This window comes from Gnatocerus cornutus, chromosome 1 (assembly GCF_029298725.1).
Source record: "Gnatocerus cornutus isolate USDA-ARS CGAHR chromosome 1, icGnaCorn1.1, whole genome shotgun sequence".
In the NCBI taxonomy this organism is placed as follows: domain Eukaryota; kingdom Metazoa; phylum Arthropoda; class Insecta; order Coleoptera; family Tenebrionidae; genus Gnatocerus; species Gnatocerus cornutus.
In genome coordinates, this window is record NC_142233.1 from 10,463,226 (window position 1) to 10,486,934 (window position 23,709).

The 23,709-nt window shown below is 33.0% G+C and overlaps 3 protein-coding genes across 3 annotated transcripts; 2 read left to right on the forward strand and 1 right to left on the reverse strand.

Moving 5' to 3' along the window:
* Nucleotides 1-1,726: 1,726 nt before the first annotated feature.
* LOC148180301 (uncharacterized) lies at nt 1,727-6,731 on the reverse strand. The gene is made up of 4 exons (XM_088049728.1): nt 6,614-6,731; nt 6,374-6,512; nt 6,111-6,332; nt 1,727-2,099 (listed from the first exon to the last, which is right to left on the reverse strand). The coding sequence occupies exons 1-4, from the start codon at nt 6,729-6,731 to the stop codon at nt 1,727-1,729; spliced, it is 852 nt and encodes a 283-aa protein (XP_087905854.1).
* Nucleotides 6,732-11,186: 4,455 nt separating this feature from the next.
* Nucleotides 11,187-11,886, forward strand: LOC148180302 (cuticle protein 19-like). Its single transcript, XM_088042117.1, has 2 exons — nt 11,187-11,481; nt 11,551-11,886. Exons 1-2 carry the CDS (start codon nt 11,374-11,376, stop codon nt 11,818-11,820), a joined length of 378 nt encoding a protein of 125 aa, XP_087898243.1. The 5' UTR covers nt 11,187-11,373; the 3' UTR covers nt 11,821-11,886.
* Nucleotides 11,887-15,481: 3,595 nt separating this feature from the next.
* Cse1 (chromosome segregation 1) lies at nt 15,482-23,703 on the forward strand. Its single transcript, XM_088030644.1, has 18 exons — nt 15,482-15,717; nt 15,771-15,916; nt 15,968-16,160; nt 16,219-16,364; nt 17,727-17,927; nt 20,438-20,605; nt 20,662-20,791; nt 20,844-21,197; nt 21,244-21,442; nt 21,496-21,599; nt 21,647-21,803; nt 21,853-21,944; nt 21,992-22,197; nt 22,252-22,349; nt 22,395-22,562; nt 22,612-22,774; nt 22,819-22,963; nt 23,452-23,703. Exons 1-18 carry the CDS (start codon nt 15,633-15,635, stop codon nt 23,604-23,606), a joined length of 2,910 nt encoding a protein of 969 aa, XP_087886770.1. The 5' UTR covers nt 15,482-15,632; the 3' UTR covers nt 23,607-23,703.
* Nucleotides 23,704-23,709: the final 6 nt, after the last annotated feature.

The window sequence follows — 23,709 nt, forward strand, 5'->3', positions numbered from 1 at the left end:
TAGATCCTTTAGATCCTTTAGATCCTTTAGATCCTTTAGATCCTTTAGATCCTCAAGATCATTCAGATGCTTCCGATTCTTTCAATTATTTAGATGCTTTCGATTCTTTCGATTCTTTCGATGCTTTCGATGCTTTCGATTCTTTCTATCCTTTCGATTCTTTCGATTCTTTCGATTCTTTCCCTTCGTTCGATTCTTTAGATTGTTTAGACTTTTTAGATTATTTCGATTCTGTAGATTCTGTAGATTTTTTTCGTTTCGTTCGGTTCGTTCGATTCTTGGGATTCTTTGAATTCTTTCGATTTTTTCGATTCTTTTGCTTCGTTTGGTTCGTTTGATTCTTTGGATTCTTCAGATTCTTTGAACTCTTTGGATTTTTTGGATCCTTTAGATTCTCTTGATTGTTTCGCTTCTCTAGATTTTTTAGGTTCTCCTAGTTTTCTAGATTCTAGGCGTTTGTTTATACGTTCTCTAGATTCCCTAGATTTTATACTTTCTAGATTCCTAGATTCTTTAGGCTCTAGATTCTATAGGGCCTCCCAAATTCCTGAATTCTTTAGATTTTCCAAATTTTACCGATTCTTTAATTTTTTAAGCTTTTTCTCTATGTTCCATAGGTTCTATAGATTCTACGAATCCTTTATAGTTTCTTAAACTATTTTGTGTAGATTGTTTAAATTTTCTATGTTCTCTAGATTCTCTGGGTTCTCTTGTCTGGACACTCTAGATTCCATAGTTTCTGTGGATTCTATGTGTTCTCTACATTTTCTAGATTCCCTAGCTTTTTTAGACTCTCTAAATCTTCCAGACCCTTTACTTTCTCTAGATTCTCTAGACTAGATGTATTTTAAAATTTTCTTTAAATTCTTTTTAAACTCTTCCTTGATTTAATATTGTTTTTATATAGATTGTTAATAAATTAAATTGTTGTTGAATTTTTCTTAGATCTTATTAGAGTCTCTAATTTTTTTTATTTCCTTCGATTCTATTTAGAGAGTATATTTATTTAAACTTTGTAGGTTTTTTTTGTGTCTTTTTTATAGATGATTTTAGAACCTCTAGATTTCTATTGCGTTGTTCTTAGATTGTCTTCATATTTTTCTCATATTCTTTAGATAATCTCCGAGCACTGTTTAATTTTTCTAAATTGTACTTGGATTTTCATAAATTCTTTTTATGTTTTGTTGTTTCTATTTAGATTTTTACGTAGATTTTCTGTATCAATCTTTGGATTTTTCTTACAATTTATTTGGATGCTCCATAATTTGTATCTATTTCTAATTTTTACCCAAATTTGTCATTCCGATCCCCGCGAAACAGCTTTTTAGAATAAAAGAACCGAGTGATAAAATAGTCTTCTTCCATAACAAATAATTCCAAATAATTGCACCAACTTTCTCCACAATCGTCTTGACTAAATGCTTTGTTGATCTAATCTTCCCAAAAAAGATGTATTATCATAAACCATCTATCTCTCCTGTTCTATGGTCCGTTGAATATTTGTGGGAAACAACACTTACTTTTCCTAATGCAGCGGAACTGCAAACAGTGTCTAATAAAATTATACGTGTTGCAAAATTTCTCTAGAAGACAATGGATTTAACAAAAAAGTTCGTATGAATAATTTTCACCCAAATTCACCTTTCACATTCTCAAGGAATTGAACATAATACGAGTAAAATTTTTGCAAAACTAATTTATTTAAAAATGTCCTAAACAAACTTTCTCAGTCCTCTGAATGAATAATCACGTCCAAATGTAAAGGTTTCTTTCCACCATTTGACATTCCCACAAAGTGGTACTGACTGAGAACTAAACAGTGCCCTTCCAAACATAAATCTTTGGAACTACATCCTAGCTGCCGCACTGGACCATAATATTTAACTCTGATGTCTTCAGAAACTGTGGAAACGGCCACCGTGTAACTATAATTACATAAAACGTTAGAAGCCGTCCATATAACAATTTTGTCCGTTTGCTCCAAAAACGAGTCGTCCTCCTCGTCCGTTAGACGATCACTGCTGTCTTCGCCGAGCTGGGCGTAGGCCAATCTTGATGCTAACAATGCCACGGTGACAGGGAGTGCAGGTTTCTCCAATCTAATCGACCATTGGAAAAATTACTCTTGGAATTTTGGAAAAAAAATGGACTGGAGAAGTGGAAAAATGAGCTTTCAGGTTCTACTGTACAAAAAAATTGTGATTTAAAAAGCTAATTTAATAAGCAATTAGTACTTCACATGATATTTTTGAAAAACTGATTTCTAGTATCAAGGGTGGCTATGAAATGTCAAAAAAATTTGCCGCTCGGTACAAATGCGGGTTTAGATTTTTCAAGTGACATTTGTAGTTAATCCTAATCATGTAGCAAAGTAAGTTTAAAAAAAACTGTTCTAGTTGTGGTTTATAACCTGAAAATTATAAATTTAAACGCAAAACCGTAACTTAAAAGTCGTTGGCGCAATTAACTATCAATAATTTTCTATATAGTGATATTCACTATGAAAACAAAGCGGCAAAATAGTGCATGACAGGAATTCCAGAGCCACCCTTGATGCTAGAAACATTTATAAACACCTTGTATATACCTACGGCAAAATGTGGTACTTTTCATCGAGCAATTGATTTGCAGTAGCGAGGCGAAACGTAGGGAAGCAGCAAATGCCACTGTTTGGCCAAATAACAAATACTACTGTTACTTCAAACGAAAAATTTAGTTCTAAGACCGACAATGTGTAAACTCAAATTAAACCATAAACATGGATGGCTATGCGTGTATGTTGTTCTCATTGATGACATTTTTTGTAAAAATTATTGATTTCAAAGAATTTCAAAGTTAAAATTGTGCAAGTGCCATACAAAATGGAAAAATAGTGACTTGTTGTGACGTTTGGAGAAAAACACTTTTTTTAGTAATTTTTATATGTAATTTTGTAAGAACAACAAACAAGAAATAAAAAAATAGTGACAAATATAAACAATGAATACGAAGACACCGAAGAGCCTACAAAGCAAGAAATAAGGCAAACTCATAAAAGTCCGGTCAACAATGGAATATGTACCCGCAGAAATATTAAAAAAATGCACACTACAAAAGATTCACCATTTTATGCTTGGAAGATGGATAGAAGAATAAATACCAGAAGGATGGATTAATGTTATAATATGCCCACTGCTAAAAAAAAAGGAGTGACGTTCGTGCGAGAAAATTGAACATGGCTTTTCACAGTCAGTCAATAGTGGTGCGCCACTGGAAAAGCCCAAGACTGCAGAGGACGTCGCGTTTTTCTGTGCAAACTTGTTCCGGCCAATTGGAAGGCTGGGCTTGGATAGTACGAACCGTTTTCTGGTCAAAACGAGCAGCGCAAAAGTCGACAAAAATTGCCATTTTTTTCTGTGTGCTGCTCGAAAAATAATGAATGCGTCTGAAATGATTGACAGGTCCTTTTCTACGTAACAACATTTCTAATAACCGCACTAACAACTTTAAGTTAAAATGTCCATATTTGGTCATTGTTAGAGATCCAATTTTATGCTTTTTTTGGGCTAAGAATGCCTAATGTTTGACATATCAAACAAGCAAAAAAATGATAAAAATAAGTTAGCGATAGATTAGTTAGTGTAACGATTCAAAAACTACACTAGGGTGAACATTTGAGCAATGGAGTAAAGTTATGTCTTCACGTAAATAACAGAAGAGTAAAATTATACAGAAGACCTGTGATTTGCACATAAACAAACCAATCAATTATAGAGGCGGTTGTTTTTGTGACTGGTCCTCGAAGCCAAGCACAAGAAGTTTAACAGCCCAGAAGTACATAGAAAAGATTTTGCAACAACATGTGAGCTCTATGCCCGATTTGTCGGGAAATTGTTGATACAGTCAAAATCCTGGTTTTGGAGTGACCAGCGCAGAGTCTCGATATAAACCTGATTGAAAACGTTTGGGATGAATTTAAAAAAAAAAGCCCAAGCCAGAAATCCTATGCCGTGTTCGTTTAATAATTTAAAAGCTGCAATCAAAAAAAAGCAGGGCTATTTCCTTAAAGAAAAGATTGTTTCTGTAATTACATCAATTCCTAACCTATTGGAAGCGGTCATTGGGGCCAATGATGGCAACCGTTATTGTAATAAAAAATTCTTTGCTTAATCCTTAGTACTTAAATGTTTGCGCTTTGTTTAAGTTTTAATAAAAATCCTGAAAACTTATTAAAGGATGATTGTACGACTGTATAAATAGAAAATCTTACTGAATAATGCATAATCCTTAAATGGTACATTTTTTTTTAATTTACAAGGCGGTTTGACACGATCACATTTTTTCTCAAATTTTTAGGAATAAAAATGACAAACAGCGAAATTGGAGAAAATATTTTTAAAATATTTGCAAATTTTTTTTAAACATGTTCTAAAAATTAGCAAATATTTTTACAATTCTGTGCAGTAACAATGCCCCAAGTGAAGAGAATAAACACCTAAACCGCTGATTTTGGAGGTTAAAGATCAGGAAAAAAAATTCTGTATTGTATTGTATTGTGAGAAATCTTGAACAACAATTTGAAAGAAAAATTCTCAAATTTTTATTCGTATTTTTATTCAAAAAAAAATGAGAAAAAATGTGATCGTGTCAAACCGCCTTATTAATAAGTAATTTTTGAATAATTTTTGACTGAAATTAGATTACCTAAGTGGTTTGATACATTTGTACAATTACAGCACAATACAAATACTCGACAATCTGTTGTAAGGTTAGTACAAAATGAAAAAGATGAATCTCACTGAAAATTTATTTTTTCTCCAAACGTCACAAAAAGTCACTATTTTTTAGTTGTTTTTAGACAGTAAAGTAGGTAATTTTGTAACAAGTAATGAAAAGTGTTCGTTGATATGGAAACACTTTTTCTGTCTAGCCATTCATGTTTATCGTTTAATTTGTGTTTACTCATTGTCGGTCGTGGAACTGAATCCTTCGTTTGAAGAAAAAGTACAAGGTGTTTATAAATGTTTCTAGCATCAAGGGTGGGTTATAGAAATTTGCCGCTCATTACAAATGTGAGTTTCAATTTTTCAACTGACCTTTGCAGTTAACCTCAAACATGGAATAAAGTAAGTTTTGAGAAATAAACTGTGTTAGTTGTGGTTTAAAATCTAAAAATGAAAAACTTGGACACAAAATCGTAACTGAATAAACGTCATTGACGTAAGTAACATCATATTTTTTTTTTAAGAAAGTTATATTCACTATGAAAACAAAGCGGCAAAATAGTGCATGACAGGAATTCGAGAGCCACCTTTGATGCTAGAAACATTTATAAACACCTTGTAGTATTTGTTATTTGGCCGAAAAGTGGCTTTTGCATACACTCGGCTACGCTACACTTCCACTTTTCTGCCGTATAACAAAAGTTACTATTTTGATCTTTGCTTGAACTTTTCATCTGAGGCGCAAAAATTATCTATATTAATAAAAATACGCAAACATCTTTAAATTTATTTAAACTACAAACAAACTCGACCAACTTTTTAACAGTCGCAATATAATTTTTATGAGTGAAATCATTTAGAATCGCGAGATTAATTGAAAAAGTACATACAATTTTGTCGACATTTAAATTAAAAAATTTTCAAAATGGGGTGATCACTTCATATTTGTCATGTAACTTCTAAATGACAATAGTTAATAACGTGTTTGACACTGTGTTAGAAAACAGACTTTTCAACCTTTATTATGACATTAAGTATTACATTAAGAAAATCAAAGTTCGAATTTTGAAGTTCTATGCAATAAAAGTTTCATCAGTTTTTCTCAAATAATCTAAAAAATCTAACATTATTGGTCAGTTCTATAGTTCATTGTGAGCTTACACAATGCTGTTTTATATAAGTTTCATGATTTTGCAAGTTGTTAAGCAAAACTGAAAAAAAACAAAAATGAACGCAGTGTACTCAAACAACTTATTTTACAAATATCTCTGAGCCCTGGCCTAATAGAACAAAACGGACTTCGGACTTAAAATCACAAAGCAATTCTACTTTAATAATGACATTCCATTGCTCTAGCCTAAATTTTGTCCAAAATTTGTTGACTTGTGTTTCATTTAAAGAACTCACTTGGAGGTATTTGTATCATTTTTCTCCTGAGGTAAAACTGTAAAAAGGACCAAACATTGACTGATTCCATACCGTACATCTTTCGGATAAAACGTCAATGCGTTTCTGGCATCTAAAAGAGTTGAAGCGGTTCTGACATCCATGTGTTCATGTTGAAAGTGCGCTGATAGATCGAAAACACTCACGTATCTGTTACAGTCCATGTGAGGGCACTGTAACGGTCTATTTTTTCAATAACAATGGAAATAGTTCTACAAACTCACCTCTTGGAAGGGTGAATTTTCTCTTTGAAAACGTTACTGCATTTGATAGCTGTCAACTCCTCCAACGAAAACATTTTCCTCGGTCTTGACAATGAATCACCTTCACACCTGTTTGGTAACTTCTTTTTCTTTGTGGACACTAAAATGCAAAACAATAAAGTGGTTACCATCTGTCTGCGATTTCACTCAACAAAAAAGACTTTCAAGTGATTTAATTAGTACAGTTAGATAATGACGTACATTGTCTAGCGGTGCAATATTTAGATTTGAAACACTCTTTGCAATAAAAGTCGTCTTGACTGCTTTGGAGAAGTTGGGCGTTGTCAAATTTTCGGGTGCATATTTTGCAGTTATTCATTGTGAAAAAATGACGACAGAAATTTTGATAATTTTGCTTGATTGTAACGTAAAAGTGACGTCTATCAAAATGAGATTTTCATCAATCGTCCTGTTTGTTAATTGAACATTTAGATTCAGTACTTGTAATCAGACTGTGAAGATTTATCGTTCGTCGATCACGAATTCGAAATAACGACACGCAATGCAGTCTACAATTAACAGCAAATAACGTAATTACTTAATTGATACGGTAAAAATTAAATCTGCATAATGAGAATTAACGAATTAAATTTCACTTCGATTTCGATTTGATTGTTAAAATCAATTTCGTTGATCTTTTGTATCTTGTTTACTTTTTTTTTCAAATATCTTTGAAGAAACTGTAGATCTGAGCAATTTAACCATAAATGAATATCCATATATGAACATGTTACTCATGTTGAGATTTTAAAAGAACTAGTAACCTACTTTCATCTTTGTCTAATGTATTACCGGTAACATCCTTCCTTCCCATGCTATATCGGAAGAAAGTGTATATAAGGAAGAAGTATTAATTTCTCCTGATCATTCCAGTAATTTTGTAGTTTTGGTGTTTGGTAAGAGTTGAGTGGTTCTAGTTAAAATGTTCTTACAGGTAATTTTGTTTAGTTTTTTTAATACTCTTATAATTTTAATATTATATTGTCGCTTCTTTTTCTAAAATTTTTAATTTGATTGGCTAAAATCCAATTAATAGTTACCATAGTATATTCAGCCGTGTTGAAAAGGAGCAAAGTGAGCCCTAAAAAGAAATGTCAATTTATATTTGAACAATAATTCCATTTAGTTAATATTTGTTAATATTTTATAAATTATTCGCAAAGAAAAATTTGTTATAGTTATATTCAGAAAATGGTCGCAGATAAAGCATAGTATTACACTCGTATGCTATGGCCCTTATTTACTCGGTTAATGTAATCTATTTTTTAATAAATTTTGACTGAAAGTATTATAATTACAATGTTTAACGTGAGGTGGCTTTTATTTTCTAAAAGGAAAAATCAGTTTGCATTAATTTTTCGTGGAAAGACGTAAAAATCCTGTGCGAAATTCAATGACCAAAACATTTTTTTCTTGGAACAGCATATAAATCTTTCATTGCCACAAGTACTAATATTGGTAATAATAACGTTATGTACGTTAATTCATTAAATTTTCCGCTATATTCATCTGTACGACGTGATGAGCGATTGTAGCCGGGGATCCACGACTAATGTAAACACCAGTCAGTTTAAATTAGTCCATTCAACGTTTTTTAATTGATCTGCAATTTACTTTTATTTGATTTTTGAACGATGATTATGATAATGGGCTACCAAAGTTAGAAAAATTTGATTAATAGGTGGCCCTCGGAAGTCGGTGGACCTCGCGTTATTCGTGGACCTTGCTAACACGTGGCTTATTATTTTGGTTCAAAATGTCTTTTTCGTAATGAAAAACAAAGGTCCATAGACTTAAAAACACCACCTAGTTAAGTATTTTGTTGTTTAATTTTTTCAATCTGAATTTTTATTTTAACATGTTTTTATTTTTTCGTTGAATTTCTCATTAGGTATGTATTTCACGGGTACTGCTCTTGGCTCATTAGAGTATACAGTTTGTCATTTTGTCATCGAATCAATTTCAATTTAAATTCGTATAGTTCATTCAGTGAGAGTTCGAATGACAGAAAAGTCACTAAATCTACGCAATAAAAAGTGTTCCATAGGCGCGAAATTTAAAATAACAATACCCCAGTTACTGACAACCCTGTCAACCCAGTTCCCGTAGGAATTTAGTGTTTTTAGTGTATTTTGTAGCATAATTTGCTGCCAACCTATATGTCAACTGTCGAAATGTCTCAATCTCTCACCGGATATACTATACTTTATACTTTAAAAATAATAAAGCAAAAATTAATGTTTCCGACATTTTGAAGCCGCCGTTTTCTATTTAGATCAGTGCATATATTTACAACAGGACATTAACTGTAATACATTTTTTCATTTTTTTTCTTGCTATTTGGTTAAATTTCGGACAATGTCATCCGTCAAATGTGAAATGACCTTTAGATTCTTCATAAAAAGCCAACTTTGAAGTTTTAAAAAAGTTTTAAAACATCAATCACACTGACATTAAAGTATCGTTCACATTTGTTTTTCTTGGCATAACGTAAGAATCCTGTCCAAAATTCAAGACCAATAATTTACCACTGGTCGGTCACAGTTATTGTCAAGATGGTAAGTTTAGGCCCCAGGGCGGTAAGTAAAAGTTTAACAAATTCATGCTGCTACAACATTTTTTTGACTTTAGGGACAAAAAGTGGCCCAGATTACAGATTAAATCCTTTGGCTTTTGAATTTTCGCTTATACATATCCCAAGGTTTATCCGTTGTATTACACAAAATCACGCTGAGAGCAACTATTGTGCAAATCAAAGAAAACTTTTTTTTATAATAGGATTATTCTATCTACGTCTATGTACAAAGAAATATTTTTATCACTCATTTTGGTTGAGTAATGAGCTATATTATTCATTTGTTGTGTAAGGGAAAAAGCGTTGTATAAAATACTCATTATACACCGTGTTTCGAAAAGATTCTCATCTAGAAACCTAAGATGTTTCGTACAAATTAAAAAATTATTAGGTAGATACTAATCTAGACCAACTGAATCGCATAAGAGAACAAACTAACTCAACCTCTGCTTAGTTCTTCTGGTTGTTGTTGAATTCTTTCTCTATTGGGCAATTTGACATTTAAAAAGTGTCACTATTGACAGAAGTCCAAACAGACAGAACTCTAGTTCAAACATAATCCAGTGCGAGCGGTACAAAAGGAATTCTATTCCAAAGTGCAGCTTATTGCTATCAGTCCACACTCCTGTGTAAATTTCACTGGTCTGCAACGAAATCCTTCTTCAAATAAGATTATGATAAATATGAAGGGTTTAGGGTGCTAATTATAGATTTGCTTTTAATTTTTTTTGCTATTACGTATGAATTTTTTTCTTATTTGTAATTTAAACATATCCACGTTGCTACAGAAACAGCTATTATACCATTTTGTGTCGAAATGGAACATTATAGCTTTGAAAACGAATGCGGAAATAGCTTTGTTACACAAGCAAATTAGAAAAAATAATAAAAAAAAATCGTTCATAAATCATAAAGCACTCATTCTTTATAAAACTCGCGGCTTTGCCGCTCGTTTCATTCTTAAATATTTAAATATTTTTTTAATATTTTATTTAAGAATTAGTATATTTAAAACACCGAGTTTCATAAGGCAAAATTTAAGGCACAAATCCAAGTTTATGAAACATTCATTTTCAATGCTATAATATCCCATTTCGACACAGAATACTATAATAGCTTCGCTTCAGTAGCAATGTGGGAATGTTTAAAATACAAATTAGCAAAAAATTCATACGTGATAGCAAAAAAATAAAAGCAAATCTATGATTAGCATCCTAATATTATTTATCATATTTTTATTTCAAAGGAGGATTCCGTTGTAGACCAGTGTTTTCAAAAATTCTTGTATGTAAGTCAGGCTTTCATTTTTAAAGTTAACATATTATTAGTTTGTGTATTAATTAATAAATAATTAAAAAATTCTTGCAAAAGTAGGATTTCAAAAGAGATTTAACAAGTTTTGGCAAGCATCCGCAAGACTTTTAGGTTCTACGCATGCCACAGTTGCGTCAAGGTAAACATTTTTTGCAGGCAACTGTTAGAGATAAAAATCGGTACGGGCTGTTGCCAACTTAACTTTTTAATCAGGGACTGATAATAATGAGCTCCGGTATAAATAAAAATTAAAACACTTTTGGTCATGGCAATTTGGACAGGATTTTTATATTATGTCAATAAAAACTAATGTGAGTCACACTTTAATGTCATTATGATTGGTATTGAAAAACTTTTTTAAGGTATTTTTTTTAAACAAATCCACTGTCACTTGACATTTATAAGTATGGTTTAATAACACGACATGCCGAGCATAGGCGTTTTAATGAGAAACAGCCTCAACCACCCATTTCCAAACACAGTAAAAACTGTCATTAGACTAATAGGTATTCTGAGGCTACATTATTTTTGAAAATTCTGAAAAAAAAAACAAAAAAAAAGGATGCAAAAGTGAATATAAATATAAAAATGTGTATTTAATTACGTTACAAAATCAACAATACACTGTTTATAAGTAAATTCATTACTTACAAATTAACCGCATGCTGGAAAACGTTTTACGTTTTAGAAGTATTATTTTTTAATCGTTACCTCTTATGCTTTAATTACAACAATACAACAGCAATTACAGTGGCTGGCGAACGTGTGAAACCACGCAATGGAACGGTCATAAAATAATCAACAACAAATAACAATAATTTTCCGAGCAATGCATTTGCTCTGCAGTGAAATCAAAAGATTGACATTCACCCAATTAGCAAAATAAAATACGTACAAATCTGTATTTCATGGACATTATAATACCATCATCAACTCACTTTCAGTTTTTCACTTTCTTTAAATAATCTCATTTATTCAATTCGCATCGTCAATTAGATAATTAAACAATTTGATCGTCAGCGAAAAGTAAAAGTGCATAAATTTTCAGTTGACAGTGTTGTGTTTGGCGATCATGACATCAATCGCTTCCCCTCGTGTGGTGTACCACGAAGAAGATGCCAACGCACTTCAATACGCAACTCATCAACAACACGAAGAAGACCACATCGTCGATTACTACGTGAGTCGAATCTTACTTTCTCATATTGTACAGATGTTGCTTTCTTCTTTTCACTGACACTTTCTTCAGGCTCCGCCTAAATATACGTTCAAGTATGGAGTCAGCGATTACCATACTGGAGATATTAAGAGTCAACAGGAGAGTAGAGATGGGGATGTGGTGAAAGGTCAATATTCAGTGGTGGAACCTGATGGTTCTATCAGAACTGTGGAATATACAGCTGACAAACATAGTGGATTTAATGCGGTGGTGCATAAGACGGCACCTACTCAACATCATCCACAACAACATCATCCACAGTATCAAACGGAGCAACTGGAACAAGATCATTATCAATAGTGGAGGTTTAATGATTATCAAATGTATTGATTAGTTTGTTGATATTTATTGATTAAAAGAATTAGAATTAATTTTTGATAACTATCTATTTTGTCAAAAGTGTACAGTCAAGCAAATGTAATTTTAATAAATGGTTAATTTTCTCAAAATTATTGATTCAAAGTTGCTAAAACTTCAAACTACTGCAACTAAAAATGAGAGATGAGTGTTAAAAGTTATCTGATTGTAATAAAAAAGTTTGCCGAAAATCAACCATCTGGTCTGTCCAGTTTCCAAGAAGAAACAGCGAGAAGTAAGCTAAGATCTCGAAAAAGTATAAAATCATCTCCGGCTTTGAAATCAAGGACAATTTTGGACATCCTTGACATTACTTATTTGAGATTATAATTATTTAAACATACAGAAGCTTATTCCGGGTTTATTATGATTTGTTATTTGATCTTTTCGAAATCATTAAAGCATTGACACAGAAACCGTTAGAATGTGTAGAAATTCTAACTTGCCAAAAGATGGGTCTGCAGGGATGCACAAAATCAAAGATTTCATTTGTTATTTGAAAGATTTCCTTACAACTTTTTACAAAGAAACAATTTTAGAAATCAGTAGGATTTTAACTTTGCATCAGCTCGGTAAATCCCACCGCCGAGTCCGTTGCACACAGCCGAATGCAGCATTCAGCGACTTGTTGTATAACTGGTGGCCTAGTTGAAATGTCAAAAATGTTCCCGAGTGCGAAGATTCTGAAAATCCTCTAATTCCATTTGACGCTTGCTAAACTCGTAGAGTTCAATCTTTTTAATTTTCAGTCATGGCTAAGTAAAATTTTGTATTTTTGATTTGGTCTTTATAATGGGAACAAAAATTTATTTTTTCTAACAAACAATTTCTGTTAGTACATCTTCTCTCTAGTTTGGTTTCTAAAAAAAAACAGAATGTAAGAACTGGGAAGAGAAGCAAAATTTGGGGTGTTTTGGGGAAGAATTACAGCAAGAAAATGAGCAAAACAAAAAAGTAGGAGACTTGGAAAAAATCAACAATGTGAAATGGCAAAATGAAGAACGTCATGAAGTGGATTAGGTTTCAATAGAAATGGACAAGAAACTGGGTAAAATAGAGGAATAAAAGAAGAGACATGAACGTATAGATAAACGCCATAGAATTGAAGAATTCGATACAGGGTGGAAACATGGATAACAAGTCATATGGAAAAATGGCGAAAAAATTTGATGACCAAAACAAAAAACAATTACAACAGTCAAGCACAGAGGAATGCGAAATTTGGGGCGATTTGAAAAAAAATATATATGGCAGTTAAAGCAAACAACTATGGGAATGGAAAGCTCTTTTCAGTGACCAGAAGACTGAACAAAAACACAGATATTTTGGTTAAAAGCTAAACTGTAGGAAACTTGGAAAACATTAAAATTGTTAATTGGTAAAATGAAGAATGTCGTGGAGTGGATGAAGTTTCATTAGAGAAGAGCTACTTAACTGGGTATCTACAACAAAAGAATAAAAAAAAAGACTTCTAGATAAACGTCATAGAATTAAGGAGTTGACAACCAAAACGAAGAAAAGAAAGAAAGCTACAGTCAAGCACAGAGAGGACCCATGTGAAATTTGGGGCGATAAAAAAAAAAGAATAAGAGCAAGAAACTGTGAGAAATAGATAAGCTATTTTAGATGATGAAAGGACTGAATTGAGAAAAGAAAATTACTGAAATCGAAAACAGATATAATAATTCATAGGAGAAATAAAAAAAATGCAAAATTGTAACTGAAAATAAAATGTATAAATGGAGAAATATGAATTGAAATAGGGTCTAAATAAAATAAGAGGAAACAAATTCCAAGAACCAAGAGAAAAAAGATGAAGAAATTACAATCAAAATAGGTAAAATGGCCAACTGAAGAACAAACAATGAGACGGAAATCCAATAAGAGTAAGAAACAAACCAATAAAGAAACAATCAAAAGACAAAATAAAGAAGTCTTAGAAAACTAAATAAAAAAAATAGAAGATATTGAGCAACAGAGTCACACCACCACAAACAAGACATAACGCAAAAGATAATTGCAAAATGAAGAATGTCTTAGAAATGGGGCAAAAAAAGGAGTAACAAAACAAACCTCTTAAAAGTCTTCAAATAAATTTATTGGATCAATTCTTGGTGTTGACAAAAATTATCAAAAATACATTTTATTCCCAAACACCAAATGGTAGCATTGCTATCGAAACGCGCGTCAGCATTTTTTGACGAAATTTGGTGTTTGGGAATAAAATGTATTTTTGATAACTCTTAAAAAGTGATGAAATAACAAAAGTCATACATAAAAAGAGTTGAAATGGCAAAATGAAAATGTCATAGAATGGAGGAAAGTTGAAAAAAATGGGATAGACATCCAAAAAGAAAAAACAATCCTTTTGGTAATGCAATGGGATACAAGCAGAAGACATAAAAATCAAAAGGGGCAAAACGAAGAATACCGGAAAATGGAGAGAAGATTAATAAAGTAGGGATACAAATTGACGATGATGCATCACACCACTAGAAGCATTAGATGAAAGAAAAGGTAAATGTCAAAATATTCAAAATGAAGAATGTTATAATATATTGAAGATATAGAGAAAATGTTAATAAAAGTGGAACAGAAAAGATGTAAATCAAATAAAAAACGCCATTTGAACAAAAATTTAAAAGAAATGGAACAAAAAGGTAAAATAAAATAAGGACGAACATCATACAACATAGAAAATTCAGTGGAAATGGAATAGAAACAAACCTCCTGATAAAACAATGAGATAAAAGATGACATACAAGTCCAAATGAGTGAGCAAAACGAAGAATATCGGAAACTGGAGAAAAGATCAATAATGTCGGGACGGGATACAAATTGACGAATGTCATATAATAGGAATGAAGAAAATTTCAATAGCATTGGAACACAAATCCAACAGTGATGTAAAGAAATAAAGAGAAATTGGTAAAATGAAGAATATCATGAAATACTGTATATCCTTATTATTATGTTTAAACACACTATCCCTTGCCACAACACAAAAATCAGTTTGTTGAATTATGTCTTTAGTCTTTAATTTTGTTTTTTCACTTGTTTTTCGTTTTTTCTATGTTGGTCACGAAAGATTTTTTGCAGATGTTTTATTCTATGTTGTACCAACCCAAGGTTCCTAAATTAAGCAGGTTTGCTCGTTACTAAGGCTGAAACTCCACCCCCTTTTGGTTGCTAGGGACGTGTGTGACCATAAATGACGTCACAAGAAAGTTCTGTCAATTGTTTTGGGGTGTAAAAACATTGTTGATCGCCAATGTTGTTTAACAATGTTTTTGTAGAAGCATCAGAGTGTTAAATATTGCTATTTTGAATAATAATAGCAATGAAAAAATTCAATCGGAATTTAAAAGAGCTTTCCGATGACGTATTCGCGCCAGTTCAAGAGGCCTGCTTCTATTGGCTGAAAACTTTGTAGCAAACCTGCTTAATTTAGGAACCTTGAACCTTGGGTACCAACCTCCTGCAATATATCATGTTGCATAAAAAGCTTGTGCATTTTTGACTCCTAAACGATTCGAATAATCGAAAATACCCTTTTTTCAATATTTCGAATATCCCGCCTTTACGCCAACTGACATTTGGCACATGAAGGCATGCGCAGTCGCTGTCGTTCAAACTGTGTTTGAGGTTATGTCAAACTCATTGTCAGTCAAACTGTAACGGTTGTAAAGTTCACAAATATCCATTCTTGTTGTTGATACCATAAAAAACTATATCCATTCGGAAACTTATCCGCAATGGATATTAACGACGAAAATCTACGTATTTTAGGCCAATACTTACAACAAACGTTGAGTCCCGACACTGAGATCCGTCGACCCGGTAAGAACTTCCCATTTCTCGTGTTTTACAATAATAAACTGTCGTGATTGCAGCCGAAAAATTCCTCGAAGGCGTGGAAGTTAATCAGAATTATCCACTGCTGCTTTTGAATCTTATCCATCGAAATGAAGTTGATATGACGATTCGAATTGCCGGCTCGATTGCCTTTAAGAACTACATCAAACGGAATTGGAATGTTGTAAGTTTTGTTTTGATACGCAAAAGGTCTTTTTTCTAATTTGCGTTGTAGGAGGAAGATCAAGAGGATCGAATCCATGAGAGTGATAGGAGTGCAATTAAAAACCTCATTGTAACCTTAATGTTGAACTCTCCTGAAGCAATACAGAAACAATTAAGCGATGCTATTAGTATCATAGGGAAAACTGACTTTCCCATGAAATGGCCAGAGCTCATTACACAGATGGTTGAGAAATTTGCAACAGGTTGGAGATAACCTCCAATGTAAACAATTTGAAATTTGTAAATATTTTGTGTTTTCAGGAGATTTCCATGTCATTAACGGTGTTCTGCGTACCGCTCACTCTCTCTTCAAAAAGTACAGATATGAATTCAAGTCAAATGAGTTATGGCTTGAAATTAAATATGTCTTGGAAAAGTTGGCCCAACCTCTGACTGATTTATTGGTGGTAAGGTGTTATGGTTTAGATTTAGTCAGTGATTTTCCTAGGATTTTCATGCAATTTTGCATAAATACCCCAAAAATTATAAGTTGATCTAGTTAGTTATTCTGTACAATTTTTGAGAAAAACAAAGCGTCTTGGGAAACTTCAATTTTCTCCCTTATAACATTATGCAACAAACTGGACAGTTTGTTTAGATACGATTTTTTCTAAAACTGGATAGTACCTATAATGCATTCACGATCTTTTTAGACCGCGGCAAGCCATGGAAATCTAGTAACTTGGTTGGTAGTCAACCTTTGCGAGATAAAGTTTCCTGAAAATAATTGACATTCGTTCTGTCGATTGGAGTTGTCACATTTTTTTGGTTATGCATTGTGTCTGAAACCTTTCCTCTGTTGCCAGTTTGAACCGAACATTCAGAACTTGAGAATTTTATTGAATTTTTATCTAAAACTTTGAAATTATTTTTCAACAAATGCAATATTAATCAGAATGGAAGACATTACTGCTGATACATTCCATTGGCAAAAAATTTACCATTCTCAAGAAGCACTTCTGCCAAGTCTTGATTCTAGTCATAAAACCTTAAAAAAGTTTATTTGATCGAATTAGCATTTGACCCAGGGTTTTATGTTATGGAATCTCACACTAAAACCAAACTTTGGCGAATTTCGTTAACTAAAAAGTGCCGCAATTTAGAATTTAAATTGTTTTTGTTTACATAAAGTCTTGTGATCGTTCACTTCTCTATGTTTGTAACTCATAGACTTAATAATTTTGATAAGTGTTGTTCTTTCGGCTTAAAATTCTAATTGTTGCCGCTTATCAGCCAAAAGTTTTCATCTTTGGTGTCCAGAACTTTGGAAACGGTTGCACACCGCACCTAAAAATATTTTGAAAACAAACGTCTACGGGACTTTGTACCTTACAAAGAAGATATTTGTAACACCTCAGATCATTTGTTCCAGTCTTAAATCAGGCCAATCTTTTCGAAACTGCAAGTAACACTTTTTAAAGGCAAATTTGGTTCGAAAACGAAATCACTTTAGGCATTTTATTGCAATATTTTGAAGATAATGCCTTTACACTGTTACTTTCACGATTAAAAGGAAACACACGATTTTTCCGGTATCAGAAAAGTGGCAAACTAGCATGCATAAAAGACACATGTCAGATGTGACAGTAAAAAAACTACCCCTGTCAGTCATTGTAGCCAACAAAAAGAAAAAAAAACATGGCCTACTCTGGTCTAAAAAGATCGTGAATGCATTATAGATCGATTTATAATTTTAGGAAAATCCCATGAAAACGGTTGCCTCGACAATAATAAGCTGCATTTAATAGAAATGAAATTCTTGTTTTCAGGCAACTATGAGTTTAGCTCAAACTCATGCAAACGATGTGAATGCTTTGAAGATTATTTATAACTCTCTAGTACTGATTTGCAAGGTTTTCTACTCATTGAACTATCAAGATCTTCCTGAATTTTTTGAGGATAATATGGCTTCCTGGATGTCCAATTTCCATACATTGTTGACTGCTGACGTAAAGAATTTGCAAAGCACAGTAAGTTATCTTAAATATTTCTGTTATCAAACTAAATTCTTTACAATCGCGGGTTTGGAATAACAAGGGTCTAATTGCATTTTTTGCGAAAATTGAGGTTTTTAATTAATTGTGCTCTGTTTACGATTGCAATAACAATAAACATAGCCCGATCCATTTCCAATTTTTTTTTTCGGAAGTGCCAAGTTGTTGTTTTGAAGATTTAACTTTATTTGTAAAAATTTTGTCGAACTCCTAAATATTGATATTTTAAATTCTCGAATTCGAGGTTTAAATCAAAACTCTTGGAAATGAAAATTCAAAATTAGAAAAACGAGTGAGTTTAGAATGTACGATAAATTAAAATTACCAACGCGACCTCAAAAACCATTTGTTAGTAAAGAATCTCGTTAATTAACTTCAAATTTAGTAGATTTTCCGACGAATTTTGCGTATTTCATGCACATTTCAGCCGATTTCTCTAGAATTAACCGTTGGATCTTAATACAAGTTTATTGTTTGATGCTTTTCGATCTCTACTTTGCTGATACAGCTTCAAAAACCGTTTCTTTATGGAGAAAATCGTTATTTATCTTCAAATTTAGTTGATTTTTCAACGAATTTAGTGAATTTTAGGCACATTTCAGCCGATTTCTCTAGATTTAACCGATGCATTTTGATAAAACTTTATTATTTTATGCATTTTGATCTTTACTTTGTAGATCCAGTAATAAAAACCGTTTCTTTATAGAGAAAATTCGTTTTTTAACTCTAAATTTAGTTGATTTTTCGACGAATTTTGCAGATTTGAAGCACATTTCGGTCTATTTCTCCAGAATCAACCGTTGCATCTTGATAAAACTTTATTATTTTATGCATTTTGATCTCTACTTTGTAGATCCAGCATTAAAAACCGTTTCTTTATAGAGAAAATTCGTTTTTTAACTCTAAATTTAGTTGATTTTTCGACGAATTTTGCAGATTTGAAGCACATTTCGGTCTATTTCTCCAGAATCAACCGTTGGATCTTGATAAAACTTTAGTATTGTATGCATTTTGATCTTTACTTTGAAGATCCAGGTTTAAAAACCGTTTCTTTATAGAGAAAATCCGTTTTTTAACTCCAAATTTAGTTGATTTTTCGACGAATTTTTCAGATTTGAAGCACATTTCGATCTATTTCTCCAGAATCAACCGTTGGATCTTGATAAAACTTGATTGTTTTATGCATTTTGTTCTCTATTTTGCGGATACAGTCTCAAAAATCGTTTCTTTGTAAAGAAAATCGTCTTTTAACTTCAAATTTATTGATTAATTTTGGGGATTTTAATCACATTTCAGCCGATTTCTTCAGAATCAACGGTTGGATCTTAATAAAATGTCATTGTTTTCTGCTTTTCGATCTCTACTTTACGGATACAGCTTAAAAAACCGTTTCTTTATAGAGAAAATTGTCAATTAGGTTCAAATTTAGAATTTTGTGGATTTTAGGCACACTTCAGTCTATTTCTCCAAAATTAACTATTAAATCTTAATAAAATTTCATTATTCTATGCATTTTGATCTCTACTTTACAGATACAGCTTTTTCTTTATGGAAAAAATCCGTCATTTAGTTTCAAATTTAGTTGATTTTTTGATGAATTTTGCGGATTTCAAGCACATTTCAGCCGATATCTCCAGATTTAACTGATGAATCTTGATAAAAATTATTTTAGGCATTTTGATCTTTACTTTGTAGATCCAGCATTAAAAACCGTTTCTTTATGAAGTAAATCCGTTATTTAACTCCAAATTGATTTGTTTTTTCGACGAATTTTGCAGATTTGAAGCACATTGCGGTCTATTTCTCCAAAATCAACCGTTTGATCTTGATAAAACGTGATTGTTTTATGCATTTTGATCTCTACTTTGCGAATACAGCCTCACAAACCGTTTCTTCGTAAAGAAAATCGTCATTTAGCTTCAAATTTAGTTGATTTGACGATTAATTTTGCGGATTTCAAGCACATTTCAGCCGATTTCTTCAGAATCAACTGTTGGATCTTGATAAAATTTGATCGTTTTCTGCTTTTCTGTCTCTACTTTAAGGATACAGCTTCAGAAACCGTTTCTTTATAGAGAAAATCGTCAATTAGGTTCAAATTTAGTTGATTTTTCGACGAATTTTGTGGATTTTAGGCACAGTTCAGTCGATTTTTCCAAAATTAACCGTTAAATCTTGATAAAATTTCATTATTCTATGCATTTGGATCTCTACTTTCCTTTAAAAACCGTTTCTTTATGGAGATAATCTGTTATTTAGCTTCAAATTTAGTTCATTTTTTGACGAATTTTGCGGATTTCAAGTACATTTCAGCCGGTTTCTCCAGATTTAACCGTTGAATCTTTTCGATGTCTATTTTGCAAAGACAGCCTCAAAAATGGTTTTGTTTATAAAGAAAATCATCATTTAGCTTCAAATTAAGTAGATTTTTTAGCAAATTTTGCGGATTTCATGCATATTAATTTTTTTTTTTCTGAAAATCGCAGAGCCAAGACGAAGCCAGCGTAATCGAACAACTGAAATCTCAAGTATGTGATAACATCGCTTTATATGCCCAAAAATACGACGAAGAATTTCAACCTTATTTGCCCCAATTCGTAACCGACGTTTGGAATTTGCTTGTTGTCACCGGTTTGGAACCAAAATATGATTTGGTAAGACTCCTTCCTCAATCTTTAGCACCCTCTCTTACAGCTTCTTCAAATTTCAGTTGGTGTCTAATGCTCTTCAGTTCTTATCCTCCGTTGCCGAAAGATCTCATTATAGAAACTTGTTTGAAGACAACACAGTCCTGAGCGGAATCTGCGAAAAAGTCATCATCCCCAACATGGAATTTAGAGGTACGTGTATAATTTCAGTCTAATTTTAGTATCCAATGAATGAATTTCACAGTGTCGGATGAGGAGTTGTTTGAAGACAATCCAGAAGAGTACATTCGGCGTGATATTGAAGGCTCAGACGTGGACACAAGAAGGAGAGCAGCGTGTGATTTAGTTAACACTTTAAGTCAGAATTTTGAGAAACGAATCATCGAAATCTTCGGACAGTATTTACAAATTATGTTGGCTAAATACGCGGAAAACCCAAAGGCGAACTGGCGCAGTAAAGATGCCGCCGTTTATCTAGTAACATCTTTAGCCAGTCGAGGAGCTACACAAAAACACGGCGTCACCCAAACCAGTCAGTTGGTATCAATTCCGCAGTTTTTCCAAGATAACATTCTTCCGGAGCTTAAGAGAACCAATGGTACAGTTTTTCTTCTTCTTGCTTGATTTTATTTCTTCTTTCGTAGTGGATGAACTGCCTGTTCTCAAAGCTGACGCCATTAAATATTTGTTGACGTTCCGTTCGGTTTTACCCAGTGAAATGGTTGTTGGAACAATTCCACTCTTGGTGGAACATCTCCCCAGTGAAAGTTGTGTTATACACACGTATGCGGCTTGCACCATTGAAAAGGTTTTAACCATGAAGAATAGTAACAACCAAAATATGTAAGAAAAGAACGATAAGCAGCTTCCTCAGGTTCTAAACGTGGCGGTTTTAGATTGACTGGGGCTACTTTGGAACCGTTGGCGAATCAGTTGTTAACGAATCTCTTCGCGTTGTTGGATAGACCCGTTTCTGAGGAAAACGAATATGTGATGAAAAGTAATATTTATACTGAAAATAGGCGGAATTAAAAATGTGTTTTTTAGCAATAATGAGGAGTTTTTCGACATTACAAGAACGCGTCATTCCGTATTTACAGACGGCTTTGCCCAAACTTACTCAAAAGTTACAGATGGTGGCGCGGAATCCATCAAAACCCCATTTTAACCATTATCTGTTTGAAGCCATTTCTTTGGCTATAAAGTAAGTTGTTACCGCCACTTTACAACCCTTTAATTTCACTAAATTGTAGAATTGTCTGTACTACTAACCCAGCAGCTGTATCGTCATTTGAAGACATTTTATTTCCAATTTTCCAAGGCATTTTACAACAAGACGTCCAAGGTAAGCGCACGGGTTCAGTCCCCATAATTTCAAGTGCTTGTTTTCAGAGTTTATCCCATATATTTTCCAAATTTTATCTCTTCTAATGGAGTATTCTCCGATTGGTAACATGTCGGATGCTTACATCCAGTTGTTGCCGTGTCTTTTGGCACCAGTTTTATGGGATCGTCCTGCGAACATCAGCCCTTTGGTCCGTTTGCTTTCGGCGTTCACAGTCCACGCATCTCCACAGATTGTCAGTGAAAATAAAGTGGTAAGTTTTTTCACGTTACGTGTCGCCAGAAACTCTTTTCTTTGGGTTTTTCAGGAAGGATTTTTGGGCATTTTTCAAAAGCTCATTGCTTCGAAGAGCAACGACCATGAAGGCTTCCATTTGATGCGGAGCATGATTCAACACATGCCCATGTGAGTATTCATCTTCCTAATGTGGGTACTAAAAGTGACTTCTAGGGAAGCGCTCGCTCCGTACCACAAACAAATCTTTTTCCTCCTCTTCAAGAGATTATCCTCGAGCAAGACGACGAAATACGTCATCAATATCATCGTATTTTTCTGCTTGTACGCAGTGAAGTACTCGCCCAACGAACTAGTTTCAGTGATTGATGAAACACAAGCTCAGTACGTCTTTTTTCTGTCGTTTAGTTTGGTATTGATCGGAATTTTTTAGGATGTTTGGTATGGTTTTAGAAAGACTGTTAATTTCGGAGCTACAGAAAATCTCTGGAACTGTGGAGAGAAAAATCGTAGCTTGTGGAGTAACAAAATTACTCTGCGAATGTCCGGAATTGTATAGTGGGAAATATCAGAATTACTGGCCTCAGCTGTTACAGGTCTGTATTTCAGGGAATTTCTTTGGTTTATGAGTGGTTTTCAGGCTCTACTGATGTTTTTTGAAATGCCTTTGGATGAAAGCACTTTGCCAGAGGATCATTTCGTTGAAATAGACGATACTCCGACGTACCAGACCACCAGTGCCAAGCTCAATTTCGCCAATAATACAAAGTCGGATCCTTTACAAGGTAATAATTAAGATTAATCTTTTCCCGAAAATCGAATATTAATAAACGATTTTGTTTGAGAAATCCTGCTTTACATTATATTCCTTCGTTGTATAAAACAAATTGAAATGAAGTAATTTTATCCACTGGTTACGTATTTATAGCTGTTTTTGTTACAAGTACCAAAAATTCAGTTTTTGCGGACTATTCGTTGCTGTTTACGGACGGTTAATCCTCCTAAAAACACATTCAAACCTCTTCTCCTCGAAAATAGAGCGCTTCGGATTCTAGTGACCATTTATTTACTTCCAAACCTAATATTTTGATGTCAAACAAAGTTGTTTAATTGTTGTATTAAAGCACTGTTGTTTATTATATTGGGAGTGAGTCCGGAAAAGACTCATTTTAGGGACTTGAATGAGTTAGTAATGTGGCGATTTTTGGGAGAGTATACTAAAAACCAATTTTCCAAAATGTTCTGAATTAACTCTTTTCTTATTTTGTTGCAGGAATAGGAGAACCAAGACAATTTCTGGTCCAGAGTTTAGCTACTCTTGGCAATAGTCAGGTTGGCAAGTTGCCTGTTGCAATCAACCGCATTAGTCAGCAGGCTCAGACTATTTTACAACAATATCTTAGCAAGTTTGGAGTACAGTTAGCATGAGTTTGATTTGTTCTTCATTTTTTTCGTTTTACTATTTGTGGATAATTAACACTGATGAAATAAAAACGAAATAAATTATCTTTTAATATTAAATAAAGTTGGT